The following is a 20,743-nucleotide window of genomic DNA, read 5'->3' as shown; positions in this document are numbered from 1 at the left end:
CAAATCTTCCTCTTCATATTCTTGTTATTCAATCCCGGACTTTCCATTGTTTGATTTTGCATATATCAAAATTAATATCTCCAATTTTATTGATTTCCAAGTTAAGTTCTGATAAGCACAACACATGGAGCCATTCCATTTGCCCTTTTAATTTTCCTATTTGGACATCAGAAGTTCTTTCTCTGAAGTTTTGATGGAAGATACTAAATGTGTGTTCTTTAGTATCCATGGCTTTGTCCCAGTTGTCATATTTTGTATCCATGGTAACAACTTGATTCCCAAGAGAGGGGTCTTCTATGATTCAATTCAGACAATTTTGATTTAGAGGATAGGAATGCCCCAGTTCTTCAGCCACCCACCCAGTTTTTTTCCCTGGTATCCCTGCAGTCATTATTAGTTTCTACTACACTGCAATTTCAGAGCAACGACTTGTCTATTTACATTCTGAATCATAATTGTCACTCTCTGGATGTTTGAAATCAATTCATTTTTTATTTTTATACTGGTTGCAGACTGAAAATCTCTACTGGCTGTATCTCTTGGGAGTGTTTCCTTTCCACTGATGCCTTTGTAGAACACTTGTTTGGCTTTGTCATTACCTTCCATTATTTCTACAGTAGTTCGGGATGATTCTGCACAATCCAGGAAGTAACTCAGCAATGAAACAGTTGCAGAGTTTCAGCACGAGAATTCATTTTCTAAGCTGATGTGCTCCCTGAGCAAACTCAGAAGTGAGCAAAACTTTTATCTCAAAGACACAGTCAACCAGGGATGGAATACCTAAAGTACATGCCGAGGAGTTTTATTACCATTTTTTAAATTAGGTTTAGGGAGTAGAGTGTAATATACAACACTCTAATGCACCAACTACAAACTAAACACCATAGAGGAACTGTCACAATCCCCCCCCATCTTAGCGTACTGAAAATGAAGAGATCGCTCACCTGATGTACGTCTTTTACTTTGAGCACCTTCAGTGGTTATATTGTAAAAATTATGAGTAGGCAACACATCTTTTGATCATCTGGACGCAGAAAAGGTTTGTTTTATTAATGCTGTCTTGGCAGTATCCCCAAAACAGAGGAACATAAATGAAAAAACAACACAGCACTGGTTGCAAGACACGAAAATCCACAAAGAGACTTCATAAGCTACTAATAATATGAAGTTCAAAGTCAAAAAAAGTATACTGTGACACGAAACCATATGCAAAGACAAAAAATACCAACTCTAAAAGCTGTGAAGATAATGATACTAGCAAATGTGTGCAGTGTAAGCTCAATTCCAGATTGTGCTAACAGCAAAGGAAAAGCAGTTGTCACCAGAGTATGAAACAAAAATGCTGACAGTAATATCTACAGTAAGTCATCCTTAAGCAAAACTGTCATTCTGTCTATAAATACTGCAAGAATGACAAGTATCATCTACATGTAATGATTACAACATAGCTGTTGCTGATGCTTTACCAATAAAAGTGAAAAGCATCATGTCAAAGAGATTTCCAACTTTCAGTACATGTAAGACAGACAGAAACCAAAATAATAACAAGTTCACCAATCTAAGGATGGTGCTGATTTTCTACACTGCACCTCATTTGGTGTAGAGTGAGCCTCTGATGGTTTTATACAAACAATGCCTCTAGGCTACCACAACATTCACATGAGATCTATCAAAGTGTTTTGTGAAGGCACAGATGGGCAAATGCTTCTACTATTTGCAGAGACTATGCATAAACTGATGATTCATTATGACAAACTGCCACTATTTTATTTAAACAGTAATCAATGTCAGTCAAATTATAGCATATATATGTGGATCACAGTGCAGCACTTACTATCTGAAATAAGTAGTTGTCATTATATTTCAGAGCAGTGGAAGTTTTGTTTTACAGGTCATTTTTCTTACATTATGATCCAAAGGTGGTTCAGTTGTTGGAAACAAATGTCAGCTGCGATGGACGCAACCCTGGGAAGAAATTAGTGACGCACAACACATTTTTTGTGTCACCAGATGCAAAATATTTTCTGTCCACACTGCCGTTCGGTTGAGGAGATGTCTTTCATTAGGGCTTAGCCACTAATTTCTTCTTGAGAAGTTAACATAAAGGCATGATAACTCAACGCAAGTAATAATACTGCATAGGATTGCTCAATGAGTGCATTGGTGACATTCAAATGAACATGCAGTAATAATCATCCCTTTGTTTTTTGTTGCTTTGAATTAGAGAAAGTTTTACTCCTACAAACTATTTCTGAACCTGACCTACTGAATGCAAATGTCGCACAAAGGTTAAATGGTTATATTTTATCACACATGTCAATTATCAAGACTTCTTGACTGTGGAAAATAATTCATGCCACAATAATCTCTCGAAATACGAAAATCTTTTTCTGATGTGATTTGTCTGACAGCACTCAGCCCACACGAGACCAACATATCAAGCTGCCTCCACTGCCTTCGCCCTCTATTAAACCCAAAGCGAACAATATGTCACAGATGTTAGATCTTTTCCATTTGCAACTATTCTATAACTCTTTAAACAATGTTCATAAGTTCGAAGCATACAGAATACAATTCATAACTACAAGACAAATGTTAGAACTTCAAATAAGAAAATGACAATTGATAAATGTAGTCCTGGTAATTTATGAATGTTATGTACCTGTATGGTGCTCACTCTTTTTATCGAAATTATTTCATGCAGAGGGTCAAACTACAATAAGAAACAATTTAATGTTTACCATTGGGAGAGGAGAAACGTGCTGCACCTTGTGCACGTGCTCAACTGGTGACTGCTTGCCAGTGGCTACTGTGGAGTGAGGAAACTCACAAGCATGGACTGTTCTGATCTTGACACAGGCAAGAGTCCTTTTGCAAGAGGTTTTGCTATTAATGGTAGATTAAAAAGTGGAGCAAATTATGTATGAGGTTCCATCAGACTGATACTTTTAGTAGACAGCTGATATGTGGTTAAAAGAATAAAGGAATGTGAGGACTCGAACTCGCGTCTTTTCGTCTACATTGCGCAACATTAACTACTGGACTGTGAGTAGATACCACTCTGTAACAGTTTGTGGAAATTGACACTTCCACATCCTACAGTGTTGCCAAACTGTGCAGATGCCTAGACTTAGAATTCTGAGGCGGCCGTCCAGTTTTTATGTTTTCATCTGCACAAGCAAACTTGTTGAGATGGAAGATATGGAAAACACTTCAGGTCCCAAGAAAGGGACAGCTCCAAGAGACTGTGTTATGTCAGAGTTATGCCCAAAATATTAGGACATTTGAGTAATGAGGAGGAACAAGAACTTATAAATGAAGAATTAGAAGAGGTAGTTGCAGAAGTGGCAGCCCAGCATAAAAGGTCAATAATTAGAGATATGTTGTACGGTGAAGTAATAAATATGGTATTCGATTCGGGTTGTGAAGTGAATGTAGTATCAGAGTGTAGCTAACCGAATGTGCTGGAAATGGGATTGCAGTACACTGGAGTCAAAATTATAGGCATTACTGAGCACAAGAGTGAACGTGTTAGGGAAGAACTGCTTCTTAGGTTTTCCATATGAGGAGTGCCTTTTAAACGATTAATTTCAGTTATACTCAACTTGAATTTCAAATGTCATATTTTGTATTTACATTACATCATGCTTAATGGAGTGAATTAACAAGATTAATTACTTTTGTGACAACATTTCTAATCAAGAAAGACAATTAACACTTATTGTAAAACAATATCTACACGGTGTCCTGGAGCTCATATTCTCAACACCTTTAGCTTGCGACACAGGTGCAACAGCGGCCAGTTTATATTATGCAGCAGACAAACCCCAGTCTGCCACAGCACTTGCTCACTTCATCCAAAATAAAAAAAATAACAAGAACCATATCCTTGTAGAAGAAAACATTAATGCATAACTGTGCATTAAACAAAACATAGTCAAATTAAATATTACCTATTGTTTTGCCACTGGCAGTAGTAAAAACACCAATGACAATTCTGTGACCTTACACAGGCAACAGGCAGATTTCTGCGAAGTGTTGGACACAGTGCGACAAAGACTGTTCACAAAGGTCCTAGCATACAGAATAGGTTTTTAGATATATGCATGTGGATTGACGACTTCTTAAGTAATAGAATCCAGTACATGTCTTGGACACTGAGTGTTCATCATAAAGCAAAAGAACTGTCCCAGAGTGCTCAAGGACAGTACAATAGAGTCACTCTTCTTCCCTATATGCATAAATAATCTGTCTGACATAGCCAGCAGCAATCTGCAACTGTTTGCTTATGAGACTTTAGTGTACGGGAAAGTGTCATAGTTCAGTGACTGTAGGGGATACAGGATGACTTTGATAGGATTTTCTGTTTAGTGTGATGAATGGCAGCTTGCTCTAAATTTGATAAACAGTAAGTTAACACAGACGAGTACAAAAAACAATCCCGTAATTTTCGAATACAGTGTTTGTGGTGTGTGTACTGCTTGAGAAAGTAATGTTGATTAAATATCTAGGCGTAACCTTGTGAAAGGGGAGAGAGAGAGAGAGAGAGAGAGAGAGAGAGAGAGAGAGAGAGAGAGAGATGAACAGTTGAGGTGGACTGTAGGCACATGAGCTGTTGACTTCTGTTTATTGTGAGAGTTCTAGGTAGGTGTGGTTCATCTATAAAGGATACTACACATTGAGCACTTGTGTGATCCTTTGTTCAATCCTGCTCACATGCTTTGGTTCCCCAAAATGGGATTAAAGAAGGCATCAAAGCAATTAAGTGGCATACTTATCGGTTTGTTACCAGTAGAGCTGATCAACACATGTGCGTTATGGAAATACTCTGGGAATTAAAATAAAAATCTCTGGAAGGAAGCAGGTCGCTACCCCCCCCCCCCCCTTTCCCCCACACACCTTAACACACACAAAACTATTGAGAAAGTTTAGAAAACTAGTATTTTTTAACAGAGTGTTATGGACACAACTACTTTTCCCTCACTCTATTTGCTGATGGAAAAGAGAGGGCATGACAAGCCGTGGTACAAAGCATCATCTACCATGTACCGTGTGTAGACACACACACACACACACACACGCACGCACACACACGCACACACACACACACACACACACACACACACACACACACCTGGCATTCTGTAAATACATTTCATTTTCTGACATCAAAGGCATAACACTAGCTTGACTGAACTAGAACAAGGGTAGAAACTTGTGATTTTATTTGAGATTCCTGAAAAAGAAAAGCAAAAATAAGCTTTGGGAATTGCTCCTCCACTGCCCTAGCTTACTTGTCTTCACAAGATGTGATGTATGTGTGCAACTTGCTTACACCCAAATAGTGTTTTCTATATACTGTAGTTAATGGTGCAAGTTACTGTAAAATGTTGAACACATCATTCTATTCTCATATAGCATAGAAGTAGTTAAATGTTACTTACTGCAAAGTGACTGACAACATCATCTTTCTCATCCTCTTCATATCCTGATACGAGGACCTTAGTAGGTCGATGGTCGACAGAAACATGTGCGTAGCCTCTGCCCCTGAATGCAAAGAATATATATTTGTTACTTGTCCGTTTTCTAGTTTTCAGTGAACTAGTTCTGAAGGCCTACTGGCCTTGGTGTACTCATTATATTGGATGAAAACATAATATCAAATATGTGGCAGGAACAATATGCTGCGTGAGCTGAATTTGGAAGATGGCTCTACTTTTTGTAACTTCAGTAAGACACTGTGTGATTTTAATATGCTAATAAATATGGTAGAGCTATTTCTTTCAGAGAACAACATACAATTCTTGTTAAACAGATACTTGCTGTTAGTCTTTATTTCATAGTTAGCTATATTTCAAATAATTCCTGCAGTTTGTGAGGCACTGGTTGAAAGGCTATGCAAAGACAATTCAATTATGTACATAATGCTGAAGTATATACCGAATTGTAAATTGAAATACTTCTAATAAATTAATATATAACACCATATCGTCTTTATTATCAACACCTACAGTCTTTTCTGTAGTAATCAATGAGAGAGGGATATCTGAAGTAGTTGTGGATCCCCTTGCCACATCCACCATATTCACACTTACTGATAATTCACCATTCGCTTGCATGCATTCATTTCTGAGATAACCTGATACAATGTCTGCACTGTGTTAGCAGAGACCTCGATTTCTTTTCTACATTATCACTGCTCGTGATAAGCACAGCTGTAATTTTCTGAGTGGCGTTTTGTTATACCACAGAATTTTTATAGTTTGTACTTCACAGGTTCCACAGGCTTGCCATTGCTTTATAGTGTGTGGTTAAGCTCAAACATCTGTTGTCTTAATACGACAACAGATGTGTCAACTTATCACACTCTAAGAGGCAACATAATTACAATAATCTGCTACGCAAAGTACGTCGGAAACACATACACCATACAGTAGCATTTAGCAGGAGCAAGCAGAAAAGATGTTTCCTTTGGTTTGTACCAACACAACTGTTTTTGTGTTTGCAGGATCTTGCAAATACTGAGTCCAGCTGTAGCTGCAAACAACATTGTGAAACGTGTTTCAAACTCAGTGCTAATGTCGTTTAAGGACAAAGGTTCTCACACAAAAAGAGTAACACTTCAAAGCAGAATATTCTCTGCAGCTCAAAAGCAGAGTGGAAATAACAATATGGCATGTGCTCCATTCCCAACAATTGCTGAACATTGGTTCTGCCAATCATTCTGGGAGTGCACATCCTTCCTCCTCCACATTTATCCATATATTTTCCTTTTCCTCATTCTTTCATTACACTACAGCTTCCTGCTTCGTTTTTTGGCGCTTTCATTTTTCTTCACTTCTGTGCATTTTTTTCTCTCAGCTGTCCTGCACCATCCCACTGCCCCTTCTCCCTTCCTTCATACTGTAGACATTCTACTCCATCTGTCACTTTTGACTTCCCATTCATCCCTTGCTGCCTGATGTAATGACACAAAGTTTAGCGAGATTAACCAATAGCCTTTATGTGTATACATTCTCGTACTGCCACTTGGCAGTAATCTCCTTCCCTTTTTTAAACAAATTCGAGGGGCTGTGGTATTACTACGAAAAAGGTTTGAAAAGTTCTTGGAATGGAATAGAAAAAAGTGTACTTACTTCACTCAAACTTTTTTATTTTTCGATGTAGTCTTCTTGTAAATTCATGTACTTGGTCCAACGATGCCATCTTGAAAATCAGTCTCCTCCAGACCCGCAAAACAGATGTTAACTCCGGCTATCAATTCTTCGTCTGAAGTGAATCTTCGTCCACCAAGAAAAATTTTCAGTTTGGGGAACAGATGGAGGTGTTACGGAGCCATATCAGGTGAATAAGGCTGGTAAGGCAACAATTCATACCTTAGTTCGTGTAATTTTACCATGGCAACGTCATGCATTTTTGATCCAGTGTCAAGAGTCCTGGCACACATCTTGCAGATAATTTTTTTCATTTCTGATTCTTCTGTTAGAATGTGATATACCCTTTCAGATGACATCTAGCAAGCATGAGCAATTTAACACACTTTCAATCGGCAGTCCTTCGTGACCTGTTTGCAATGATTTCTGGAGTAGTGGCACATCTTGGCTGACCACTACATGATCATCATCTAAGCTCTCCCGACCAAATTTAAATTCATTGTCCACTTGGCAACAGTAGAACATGAAGGAGCAGAGTCCCCCAGTGTATTCCGGAAATCGGCATGCGAGTCCTTTGCTTTCATACCTTTCTTTACAAAGAACTTAACCACTGCTTGAATCTTGACTTTTTCCCATCTTCACAAATAACTATGCACGAACAACAACAGAGCCATGTCACCACCACTGCTCTCTTCGAAGAGTTAAGGAAATGAACCCCCCCCCCCCCTCTCTCTCTCTCTCTCTCTCTCTCTCTCTCTCTCTCTGTGTGTGTGTGTGTGTGTGTGTGTGTGTGTGTGTGTGTGTGTGCACGCGCGCGCGCGCCTATGCTCATGTGTGTGTGGGTGGGCGGGGGGGGGGGGGGGGGGGGGGGGGGGGAGGCACACACATGTCTGCAACTGTAAAACTGAATTGCTCACAGCATACTGAAAGGTTGCAATCATGCTGTAGGAAACGTACAAATAACTACACATAGCTCAATTAAATGAAGTGACAAACTGTCACTGTGTGGGAGACTCTTCTGTGTAAGGTGTAGACACTACATTTCCCATCACCTTACGTGGGCTGGGAGGGGTGAGGAAGGGGAGGGGGAGGAAGGGGAAGGCGACAGGAGGGACAGGTGAGAAGAAGGAGGGGACAGGTGAGAAGAAGGCGGGAGTGGGAGAGAGGAAAGTGAGAGGGAATGGTGAGGGAGGAGGGAGGGAGAGAAGAGAGAGAAAAGGGCGATGGATGGATGGAGACAGTGAAGGGGGCTTGGGGGAGGGACAGGTACGGGAGAGTGGACGACGATGGACGTGGAGGGGGACAGTGGAGGGGAGAGGCAGGGGGTAGGGAAAAGGGAGGGGGACGGTGTAGGGGGGAGAAAGGGGACGGGGCAGTGGACAGGGAGGGGGACAGTGTAGGGGGAGGAAGGGGGCAGGGGGGGACGGAGGAAGCTGGGGGGGGAAGAGGGGGACGGAGGAGGCTGGGGGGGGGAAGAGGGGGACGGAGGAGGCTGGGGGGGGAAGAGGGGGACGGATTGGGGGGAGGGGCAGGGAGTGACCGGGGGGGGGCAGGGAGGACTGACGTGGTGGGGGGTGGCAAGGAGTCTGACCCGGGGGGGGGGGGGGGCAGGGAGTCTGACCGGGGGGGGCAGGGAGTCTGACCGGGGGGGGGGGGGCAGGGAGTCTGACCGGGGGGGGCAGGGAGTCTGACCGGGGGGGGCAGGGAGTCTGACCGGGGGGGGGGGGGCAGGGAGTCTGACCGGGGGGGGGGCAGGGAGTCTGACGGGGGGGGGGGCAGGGAGTCTGACGGGGGGGGGGGCAGGGAGTCTGACCGGGGGGGGCAGGGAGTCTGACCGGGGGGGGCAGGGAGTCTGACCGGGGGGGGCAGGGAGTCTGACCGGGGGGGCAGGGAGTCTGACCGGGGGGGGCAGGGAGTCTGACCGGGGGGGGCAGGGAGTCTGACCGGGGGGGGGGCCATGGAGTCTGACCGGGGGGGGGGGGGGGCAGGGAGTCTGACCGAGGTGGGGGGGGCCGGGAGTCTGACCGGGGGGGGGGCCGGGAGTCTGACCGGGGTGGGGGGAGCGGGGACCGGGAGTCTGACCAGGGGGGGGGGGCGGGAGGATGTAGGGGGAAGTGAGGATGTAGGGGGAAGTGAGGTTGAAGGGGGAAGTGAGGTTGAAGGGGGAAGTGAGGTTGAAGGGGGAAGTGAGGTTTGAAGGGGGAAGTGAGGTTGAAGGGGGAAGTGAGGTTGAAGGGGGAAGTGAGGTTGAAGGGGGAAGTGAGGTTGAAGGGGGAAGTGAGGTTGAAGGGGGAAGTGAGGTTGAAGGGGGAAGTGAGGTTGAAGGGGGAAGTGAGGTTGAAGGGGGAAGTGAGGTTGAAGGGGGAGGGGAGAATGAAAGGGGTGGAGGGGGGATGGGGAGGGAAGGGTGTGGACGGGGTAGGGAGGTGGGAAGAATGGGGAGGGAAGTTTGTGGACGGGGTAGGGAGGTGGGAAAGAATGGGGAGGGAAGGGTGTGGACGGGGTAGGGAGGTGGGAAGAATGGGCAGGGAGGAGGAGGGGAGGGAGGAGGAATGGGGAAAAGACCGTAGATGCATAGGTGTGTAGTGCTGGAGTGGCAGCAGGGAAGGTTGATACCAGGGGGCTCACGAGAATGAAAGTAAGAGTATTCCCACCTGCGCAATTCACAAAAAGTAGACGGTAGAAAGGAATTACGTGGTGCAGGACAGGGAGCACTCACTCGAGTGGGCATCATGTTCAGCAAATGGGTGGTCCAGCTCTCTCTCGCCCAGTTTGGCTATGGTCATTCATTCGAGAGAAACTCCCCATCACAGCCCTCTTAGATTTAGTGGTAAGATGGCCCATTGGACAGCCTGTCAAAAACTGAACACAGATCAAGTACGAAAACAGGAAGGTGGTGTACTGTGGAAGGAAAAAAAAGCAGAACAGAAACTGAACAGTCCAAGATCAACATGGACAACATAGAGCACCTTTCAATCATGGTGGGACCGGGGTCATGTGGTCACAGTATGGGACTGTGATGGGGGAGATCCAGGTTCAAACCTCTCTCATATCCCCCTTCCCCCCCCCCCCCCCCCCACCACAAAATTATGAACTGTTTGTCCAATGACTGATAGGTCTGTTCGCTGTATTTAAATTTGTGTCTGTATCGTGGTGTAACATCTGCTTGACCTCCAAATGTACGTACCTTCTATTTGTTTTACACAATTACAACACAACACGTTATGACTCTTGAGTTCCATTTTGAAAGGTTTGAGTCTTTAATTCCTTCGTTGTAACATAGACCACACCCATTTATTTGTCGATTTCATTGCTGTGAGAGGCCTGTGTGGCAGCACGCTAACTTGTGATGATAATATATTTTCATATCACATAACTCTTATTCTATATGATCATTCCCAAGACTACAGGAGAAGAATAGACATGTCAATGACCAGACAGACAGTCCATAAATTTGTGGGTGCCTTGGGTGGGGAGGGGTATAATGATACAGCCTTCCCCAAGACTCTAATGAAGAGACTGATACCACCTTTTTTTTGTGCATCAGGGTGGCTGTCAGATGAGTCAGTGCTTCCCACAGACTTGTGTGTCTTTATAGACATCATTCTGTCCAATTAGCTAAAACACTTCACATTCATTGTCAAAGATACAGAATGTTCTGGAAGGACGTATATTATCATGATTGTCAGGGGAATGTTGTCATTAACAAAATTATGCACAAGTGCAGAGTTGGATGTTTAATCAAGAAACTGAAATGTTAAATATCTGGCGACAAATATTAAGAGGCTGTGGGAATGTTGGCATAAGTGGTTGGTGCCTCTAATTACCTTAATTGCAGCTGATTGGTGGGTTGACACAGAGAACATCATTATCTTGAGAAATGGCTTACAAGTTATTAGCAAGTGATATGTTATCTATTTTTATGTCTTCCTCTGTAATAAATACCCTTTGTAATTACATTTCTAATTAACTCACCAATTGCTTACACCACACAACTTTCCGATTTTCAGTATTTAAGGCCTCATTTGTAAATTTTACATATGTAGTCGGATAAAGCACGAGATCTGTACTGTCACTGAATGTTAGCAAGCAAATCCAAGCTGTAATTAATTATGCAACTAAAATAATACAAGAGTCACTATTGTAATTAAAGTTCAGATTGATTTTTTATATGTAAAACTACATATGATACTAAAAAATTTATGTAATACGATATTGTATTTTATACCTTATTCGGCTGTAACACCAATTTCTTTACATTTTGTAAATTTTAATTGTAACATCAAAATTGCACAAAATTAATAATGGGTTATTTGGAAATTTATTGTTAAAATACTACATAAAGTTATGCAGTGAGGCTGCAAGCGAGTTGTTCTTTTGTCAGTCAGTCAAAGAGATCTGTGAAGCATGTCAGTCAGTGTTTTATTAACGTGACGAGTGTGCAATTCAATTTTCAATAATTTTGTGAAGTTGGAAACTGTTATATTCTTTCATCAAATGAACTCCAGGCAATAGAAGGTTAAGTTAAATGTAACAATCCAAGCAGCATGAGGGAGGTTTGAATACAGATCTCGTGCTTTGTGCTCAACACCGTGATCACTCAACACTGACCCTGTGGTTCTTGTGGGTCATTCGATGTTGCACATCTTTAGCTTGGAGCGTTCACTGTTTCTATTTTGCTTCTTTTTTCACAGTTTGGTTCAGTTCACCTTCTCGTTTCCATGCTTGACCTGTGTTCAGTTTTTGACGGGCTATCCATTGGGCCATTATATCTGAGGGGGGTGCGATGGAGTGTTCCCCTTGTTAGAAAGCAACACTGTGGGTACACCTTTGTTTGTAGATCATCTGACTTCTTTCACAGGTAACCCTGCATTTGATGGGATAGGAAGTGCTTGTGACAGCACTGGAATAAGTGGCAATGGGAGGATGGCAGGGGACAGGTCATGCAGGGGTATGAGCCACGAGGCAAGGGGGTTGGGAGCAGAGGTAGAGTAGGGACAGACAAGGATAAAGCACAGGTTTGATGGGCAGTGGAATACCACTGTGGGAGTGGTGGTGAGGATAGTGGGTACGATATTCCTCATTTCAGGCATTGGGAGAGGTAGCTGAAAACTTGGCAGAGAATGTGATTCAGTTGCTTCAGTCCTGGGGAGTATGTGGTAGCTGACTTGGGAGACAAGGCATGGGAGATCAGTTTCTGTGCAAGATTAGGAGAATAATTTTGGTCTGTGAATGCCTCAAGTGAGACTGTTGATATGGCTTGTCACCAAAGAGGTGATGACCACAAGTGGCTACAATGTTTCGAAGGGACCTTTTGGTACGGAATGTGTGGCAGCTGCCAAAGTGGAGGTATTGCTGGTGGATGGTAGGTTGGATAAAGACGTTCCAGTGAGGTGGAGGTCAACTTCAAGGATGAGGAGGAAAAGGTGACATGAATCAGGGAGGAGGTGACTGTTGAGGTTCTGGAGGAATGTAGATATAACGTCCAACCTAGACTTTCCACTGTTTGACTTTTAATGGTGTTTGGTATATAATCATTTCAGTTTGTGCTCTAATTATTCGAAAGGACTGAGCTTAATTTTCGCAAAATACATTTGTCACATTAAATCTTACTTTTCACATCTCCTACATATATACAGTCAATTTATAATCATGTACGTGTTTGTACCTGCATCTCCTTTTGCTGGCCTCCCAGATCACACATTCACCCTTATCAAAAGGTACAGTGTAGTGGTCCCTACTTACAAATCAGTTCGGACTGGAAACACTCAGTATACAGATTTAAAATTGTACTCTCTAAGCTGGCTATGAGCTTGTGTTTCATAAATATTGTATTAACAATTATTGTGTTAATAAAATAAAGAATGAATTTACACTCTTCAGTTCAACAGATACCCACCTCCCCCGGCCAACAGCTGATCGGTGGGAAAGTGTAGCTGCACCTCGAGCCACTCTTGGAGCCGGCCGCAGGAGACCTAGGGAGTGGGCAGCCATCTTCAGCTCTGCCACACGCCTCTGGAGCTCAGACGTGTCTCCTCCTTCCTGTTGTCGGGTGAACAAGTCGAGCTCCGCGTCCAGAATTTCACGTTGTGCCTGAATGGGAGAATGGCACACTACATAAATATGTGAAATGATATGTCTCGTTCACTGACAAAATAAACACGATAATGTACAGTGTGTATGTGCCTCACTCTAGTTTCGTAATTTATTAGACAGACAGGATTTAAAGGAGATGGTGGCAAACACGAAAAAATACATGGCATAATGTTTACATTCGAATGATTCTTATGGTGAAGAGAATACTGCATGTGATTCATGATTCATAAAAGTTCCTATTAGCAACCCTCTCTTGTCACAGGTAGGAAAATATTCAGAACGTAGCGTTGGCCATATTGACATACATCCCAAACAGTCTTGCCAGTCAAATTTTCATAGTAGATTTTTAGTGATGACTTCAAATGCAGAGTGTGTTGTTGACGTCTTCAGTCCGTAGACTGGTTTGATGCAGCTCTCCACACTTTTCTATCCTGTGCAATGCAGAGTAGCAACACTTAGAAATTGTAACTTAGAAATTAAATGCTGAAATTTAAAACAAAATGTTATTAGGTTTGTAATACAACTTATATGAAATGTTTAAAATACCAGTCATAATTCTAAATCACTATCACTCGATTCTTTGTTGCTCATTTCTTCATACAGAGCATCGTCCTCTGTACCATCTACTGCATTGGATATCAAACATTTTTTAAATGCTTGCTACACAGTCTCATTTGGAACACACTTCCATGCATCATAAATACATTGGCACAATTGTTACAAACTTGCGCATTTTACACGTCTTGTTGGTGTCAGTTGTCTGTCACTTTTCGAAAGCCAGTCTGTGTGCATGTGTTTAAGTTTGTCCTTAAATGGTTTATTCAAACAAATGTCAAGTGGTTGCAGAATTGACGTCATCCCGCCTGGAATTACTGCCAAGTCTATTTTGAATCCTCTAATTTTCATTTTACTGCAGATGTTGTATGGCCTGTGTACGCATCTAATACCAACAGACTGCGTAAACCAAGCACTGCACCAGGATGACGATTCCACACATGCCTAATCCATTCCAGCATCATGTCCTCCGAAAACCACCCACTTCCGTTTGCTTGTACATTTACAGTTTTTGGAAACACTTCTGATTTCGGAAGTCTTTCGCTTGAAAACTATGAATGGGGGTAATTTATGTCCATCTGCTGTGCAAGCAAGCATGACGGCCATCCGCTGTTTTTCGCCGCTGATGTAAGAACACTTACGTCTTTCTTTCCTTTGGTATGTCAAAATATATGGGAGTTTGGTCAGCATCTGACCAAGAAGGTGTTGCTTTTCTGTGCGCTACCTAATCATGAAGCGCTGAAATTCCACAAGTTTTTCTTCATAATTTTTCGGCAGCTCCTGTGCAACTAAAGTTCGCCTCCGAAGTGGAAAACCCCAGCGCTTCATAAACAGATCAATCCAGCTGCGACTAGCCTTAAAATTTTCGACTTTTTGCTCTCTAGCAATTTCATGTGCCTTAATTTTTAAAATTTCGGCGTTCACAGGCAGGAATTCCAGACGCTGTTCCTTAACAAATTCATTTAAAATCACTTCTAGTGCATGGTATTGGCCACACTTTGTCCCACTAAATGCTTTCCTGCTACTTGAACATTCAAATAATTTGTCTCTCTGCAGTCGCCATCACCTGATGTTGCTCTCATCAATCCCGTATCGCAGACCTGCAGCACAATTGGAACTTTGTTCCGCAAAAGAAGTAACTCCCCCTCTTGAATTTGGCAGTATAATGAAAGTGCTTCATTGTGGTTCACTAACACCAACAAGCACTTCACAAAATTCCACAGGGCAATAGGTGCTGCTACGTGAAATCTTAATGAGCCCCAGCGTATCAACTTGCGCAACAATCCTAAAGCCTTATGCATTGTTGGTATTTTGTGTAAAGAAATTTATTTTTGTTGCTACGAATATTTGAAAGGCTGCTACGGTCGAAGTTGAACAATAAGGATTTTTTATTTACTTCGTTGGATAATGTTTGAAAATGCAGTTGTCGAAACTCGAGGCAGAGAAAAAAGGTCGTCTTCTACCTTCTTTTTTAAATTTATTTAGTGACACAGAGGTTTTGGCGCCAGTATTTATCTTTGTGCCTGCAAAGCATGCCTGTTTAGTGCTACTTATATTCGATGGCAGAAGTTAGTTGTGGTAGCATCTACCAACATTTTTCAGAATTCTGCTTACTTTGCACTCGATTCTAAGCTGCAGGCTGTTTTTTGGATTACAAAAACTGGAAAAAAAGTGCAGCTTAGATTCGAGTAAATATGGTAGTATTTACCGGAAAAGAACAGAGCCATAATGCACTGAGTGTATGCATGAGCAGAAGACTACCTTGAAAAAACTTACGGTAAAATGCATAGCATTTAAAAACTAGTGCATCTCTAACTACTGGCTACTCAAAAAATAACTTTTAGAAAAAAGGAGGTTTCTTAAGGGCAGCAAACAAAAGGGAAATAATGTAAAGATTATTTAGGAATCATTCCTGACTGTGACTTCGCAAAACTACATCTGAAGATTTCAGGGAAAGTATTAAACAATGAGTGGCAACATATCTCGTGGGATGGCTGTACAACTTCACAGGAAAACCTAAAATAGTTTCACTGGTAGTCTGGTGTAATACTGGGTGACAAGGGGGGGGGGGGGGGTGTTTCTTCGCAACTGGTTTGTAGAAATAGTCAGAGGATTAGGAACATGCGAATATTTGACAAGCAAAACATATTTGCAGACTTGGTTTGGAGTTAGTGCCTGTCTTGACCTTCAGCACACTGAGCAATGGATTTATCATCACTGGGAAAGTACCATTTATGGGTGGCCAAACTGTTTATTATTGATAAAATTAATATACTGAATATTCCTTTCAGCAGTTTTTAAGAGATGTCATGGAAGTCTCTAGTGGCTTTCTTGAAGCTAGTGATTCAATCTAACATTGTCCATAATATGTGACCTGTATATGTGGTACTGTAAATGTAACAATAAATAGCATCTAGTCACATATAAAGCTATTAGATGAGCAATAATAGTTTGGGGAGCTATAAGTAATAAATTTAGTCACGTTCAAGGAAAAAATGTAGTAGGTATTCTGCAGTGGAGCTGTGCCATTAACTTGCACAAGATAACAGTTTACATAGGCTGTATACAATTCCTCTATTCCCGGGCCCTCTCGAATACTTGTTAACAGTAAAAAGATTCTAAAACCAGTTGGAGCTAATACTGGTATTCATTAATTACCTCTTGAACAGTCTTTTTAGTTAATCCTCCAGCACTAAGAGAGGAAGTGCTTTTGACAGTAGGAACTACAGATGAACTCAGGTCTTTTCGGATTTGCTCAATTGTCTCCTGGAAGAAACAGAAAAAAAATACGAATTAAATATACAGCAATAAAAGCAAATCTAGTATAAAGACTTTCATGGTCCAGAAAAGATATAACACAAACATCTGAAAAAATATACTTGTATTACTGGAAAATACAAAGCTAAAACCAAAACTTATTTCACACAATACAATATGACAACCAGTAAATATGTTTACCTCTTAATGTAATATTTTTTTTTTTACCAAATTATGTTCCAACGAATAATGGAAACATCCCATATTGAATGGCATCATTACATACAGACATATAAAGACTGTTTTTAAAGTTCAAAATAGTTACAAAATTTTGAAGATCACCGATATTAAAATCCCAAGCAGACTCGTGCACTAGACTTCAACTAAAATATGCTAAAACTTTAAGTCATTTTTCATTTTGTATGTACCTATTAAGTCTAAACATGGATTTCACAATGGTTTCCAGTGAACATAAATCTTGGAGGAGCTTGCTGGAGCACGGTGGATGTATCTATCTCATACCAGTGGTGGGCACTTGTCAGTCAGCTGACGAAATGCCATCACTTTCAGTCCCTAATAAAGTAACATCATGTTGTCCTTCACTTTCTGAGCCGCTAAATTCAATGTCAAACTCAGGATGACTACAGCCATCCTTTTTTGAAAGCAATGTCTAAATAACAATATAAGAGAGAATCTTAAAGAGCCCATTTTGTTGTTGAGTATAGAAAGTGGCACACAGTAAAGATGATACCTAGTGGCAATCACCTCAAACAAAACATGACAGCCACGCTACAGTGTAGTATCAGATGCTCTCTAATGGCTGAACATGTAATTATCGGTGATGAAACAGATATAAGCGGGTTTTTAGTTTTTTGAAGGTCTGTTCTTAAGTTGCTCAAATATACCCCAGATTTTAAGTTAAAGGGTTAAATATTAGCACACAAATTACAATTCAACACATTTCCTCCTCCTGTCTTCAATACATAACTTTGGATTGTTAGAAATGAAGTACAACTGCAGTCAGACCACAATGGGATACAGAATCAGCTGTGGCTTCTGTTACAGGAAACACTCCACATTCATCCGAGAGTTATGGCCAACTGAAGTAAACCAACACATAATGTCTAGATGAGGGTTTGTAGCGTTTACAGTACTACTCAATACATTAAGCCAGGACTGTTCACCGATCTGCTCATGTGAGCTGCCTCACATGTTGATGCCGCAGCAGTTAGCAACGGGCCAGCTCATGGCCAGTAATGGAAGGGGAAGACGAAGGGCGGCTAGGAGGAAGCTGCACAAGGCAGCTCAGCACGAGAAACTGCTGTCGACAAGTCTATTCTATGGCTGCTCATAGTTCTATGGAGATGTACTGCTTGATGGTGGCTAATTAATGCCTTTCCTAAAACTGCTGCAGTAATGAGAAATGACAATGAAATGAAATTTACATTTCTTTTAATTGATAAGGCAAAGTATATTGGCCAGCTGAGTATGAAGCATGATATTCATTAGATTGATGCACCCTTATTACAAATGTTGTTTTTAGATGAAGTTTAAACTGACATCAAGATGTATTTTGTGACTACTTTACGCATACGTTAAACATCAGAACACCACATGTCAATGAAAATTACTAATTTTGCTTTTCACTAATGCATCAATGTCTGGAACCACATTCAGAGCACTGCCAATTCAAAGACAAGCTTTTAAACTGAAGTCTTGTCAGTGAGCTTCAGTGGGTGCATTTCGCTCTCTTCACTGTGTAAAGAAGTTGTTCGTGAAAATATGTAGGTCCAAACATTGACATAATTGTAGTTGCAAAAATTGTGAAGTTATGGAAATCTATGCTGTAGAATATTTTTATATGGATCTTCAAGAATTGTAAGATATTATCAATCAACTGCCTGTCACACTAAAGGTCTACAACTGTAGGAAGACATCCTGTACTGAAGTGTAATACGTTGATGCTGATAATGTGTAATAGGTTGATGCTTTGCTTTGAAGATACTAACCCGGTCATAACACTACTTTTCTTTTAAAAGAGCTACTCTTCACTTTTAGCACTGCACCATTAAGTATACGAGTCCTGTCTAAAAAGTATCCGACCTTTGGCCAGTAAAAATATTTTGAATTCGTGACAAGGTTGGGACCCTAATCCCCTTCAAAGTAGGCCCCTTGTGCTTGCACACAACACAGCCCACCGATCCTTCCACTGCCAGAAACACTGGAAGTCTTTTTTTGGAATGGTGTTCAGCTCTGTCATCATGTTCCGCATTATCTCGTCTCTACTCTCAAAATGGCATCTTTTCAGTGGCCTCTTCAATTTTGGAAACAACCAGAAGTCACAAGGAGCCATGTCTGGTGAGTAGGGAGGTTAGCGAATGGTTGTAATTCCATGTTTGGCCAAGAAATTTTGGATGAAGTGGGATGAATGTGCGAGGTCAATTTCATGCAGTTGCCAGTTTTTTGCCATTCACATGTCTGGTCTTTTGAGCCAAACTGCGTCACAGGGGCGTTGAAGAACATCTTGACAATACTCCTTTATCACTGTTTGTCCTTCCGGTGTGTATTCATGATGCACAATTCCATGGACATCAAAGATGACAGTCAGCATCACCTTGATTTTGCTTCACACCGGCTGCACTTTTTTTGGCCTTGGAGACTCGGGATGCTTCCACTGTGATGACTGTCTTTTTGTTTCTGGGTCGTACCCTGATTTTTTTTTTTTTGATAATTTTTTTATTTTTTTTTTTAAAAAAGGTGCAAACCTGCGATGGTCACAAGCGCCCATTCTGTGGCTTAGGGAAGGGTAAAAAACCGAATGTTAAATCAGCAACAATGGGAGCGAAATTCATAAAAGAGGGAAACGGAAGGAAATCTTAGAAAACTACTACTGAAGGGGGGGGGGGGGTATTTTCCCCAAAAAAAGTGTTTCCAATGAGTGATGTCATCTCTCCGACACTGATAAACTCGAGGACGCGACTGGCTGAGAGCATGTCATCTGCTGAAAGGGAAGGTATCTCAGGCAACATCTGTAAACGGGCACTTAGTGGATTAAAATAGGAGCACTGAAGTAAAAGGTTTTTCACCATCCACAGTTGAGAGCAGTGGCGACAAAGCTGGGGAGGATCGCCACTTAAAAGATGTCGATGGCTAAAAAGACAGTGCCCTACCTGGAGTCTAGTTAAAATTACCTCCTCACGACGACGAGGCCGGAAGGAAGAGGTCCAAGCACAGGGAAGAGGTTTCACATCCCACAATTTGTTATCGGAAAGTGTAGACCAATGTGTGTGCCATAAAAGAGCAACACTAAGGCATAAAACGCTCTGTAGATTGGCTAAGGGACCCATGCGAACAGCGGGCCATTGGAAGAGAGACTGCAGCCTTGGCCGATATATCGGCTGCCTCGCTTCAATGGATACCAACGTGCCTTGGGATCCAGAGGAACTCCACAGAGATGACCCCCAACTGGAGCAAGTGGAGGCAGTCCTGAATCCGGTGGACCAGAAGGTGGACAGGATAAAGAGCTTGGAGGTTCAGGAGAGAGCTGAGCGAATCCGAGCATATAATGTAGTGTAGCCACTTACGGTAATGGATGTATTGGACAGCCTGGAGAACAGCATAAAGCTCCGCAGTTAAAAGCGAACACTGGTTGGAAAGGCGAAATCTAGTAGGGGTGTCGCCAATAATATGGGCACTTCCAACTCCAAATGTGGTTTTTGAGCCGTCAAGAGTAAATAAATGTGGCATCCCTCATTGGTGTGCATAGAGCAGCAAATGCCTGGTGATAAACTATGGAGAGGGGGGGGGGGGGGGGGCGGCGTGTACTATCCTTGGGAAGCTAACAAAGGTCACAGAGCAGGCAGGTCTGGGGACGAAGCTAAGAGCTAAGGTGGCACTGTACCCCCATTTGTCAAGAAAGTTTTAGGAAAGTGGAAGGAAAGAGAACGTAGCAGTTGACGGAAGCAGACTCCCAATGGTGGTAGAGAGGAAGGGCAGCCTGCACACCCTAAATCCAAGGAAGTGTCGAAAAAAGCAGTGTGGTCACCCATACAGTTTATGCAACGATGGGATGGAGGTGGACAATCACCCTCACGGGCATCCCTGCCACATGTAATGCATTTGGCCATATTGGACTGGCTAGTATGACTAAACCACTGACACCAATAGCAACGTCTAGGGTT

At 42.1% G+C, this 20,743-nt stretch overlaps 1 protein-coding gene across 3 annotated transcripts in view; it reads right to left on the bottom strand.

Moving 5' to 3' along the window:
- The window catches only part of LOC126100304 (RNA-binding protein 26), a 248,156-nt gene that overhangs the window by 49,804 nt on the left and 177,609 nt on the right, over positions 1-20,743 (bottom strand). For all 3 annotated transcript variants that reach the window (XM_049910913.1, XM_049910914.1, XM_049910912.1), the window contains 3 exons: positions 16,464-16,571; positions 13,054-13,247; positions 5,445-5,547 (listed from right to left, as the gene is read on the bottom strand). In XM_049910913.1, the coding sequence (XP_049766870.1) occupies positions 5,445-5,547; positions 13,054-13,247; positions 16,464-16,571 (405 nt within the window). The remainder of the gene's footprint in view (positions 1-5,444; positions 5,548-13,053; positions 13,248-16,463; positions 16,572-20,743) is intronic.

Source organism: Schistocerca cancellata, chromosome 9 (genome assembly GCF_023864275.1).
Source record: "Schistocerca cancellata isolate TAMUIC-IGC-003103 chromosome 9, iqSchCanc2.1, whole genome shotgun sequence".
Classification (NCBI taxonomy): Eukaryota; Metazoa; Arthropoda; class Insecta; order Orthoptera; family Acrididae; genus Schistocerca; species Schistocerca cancellata.
Note: the sequence above shows the minus strand (reverse complement) of the source record. Positions and strands in the feature narration are given on the sequence as shown.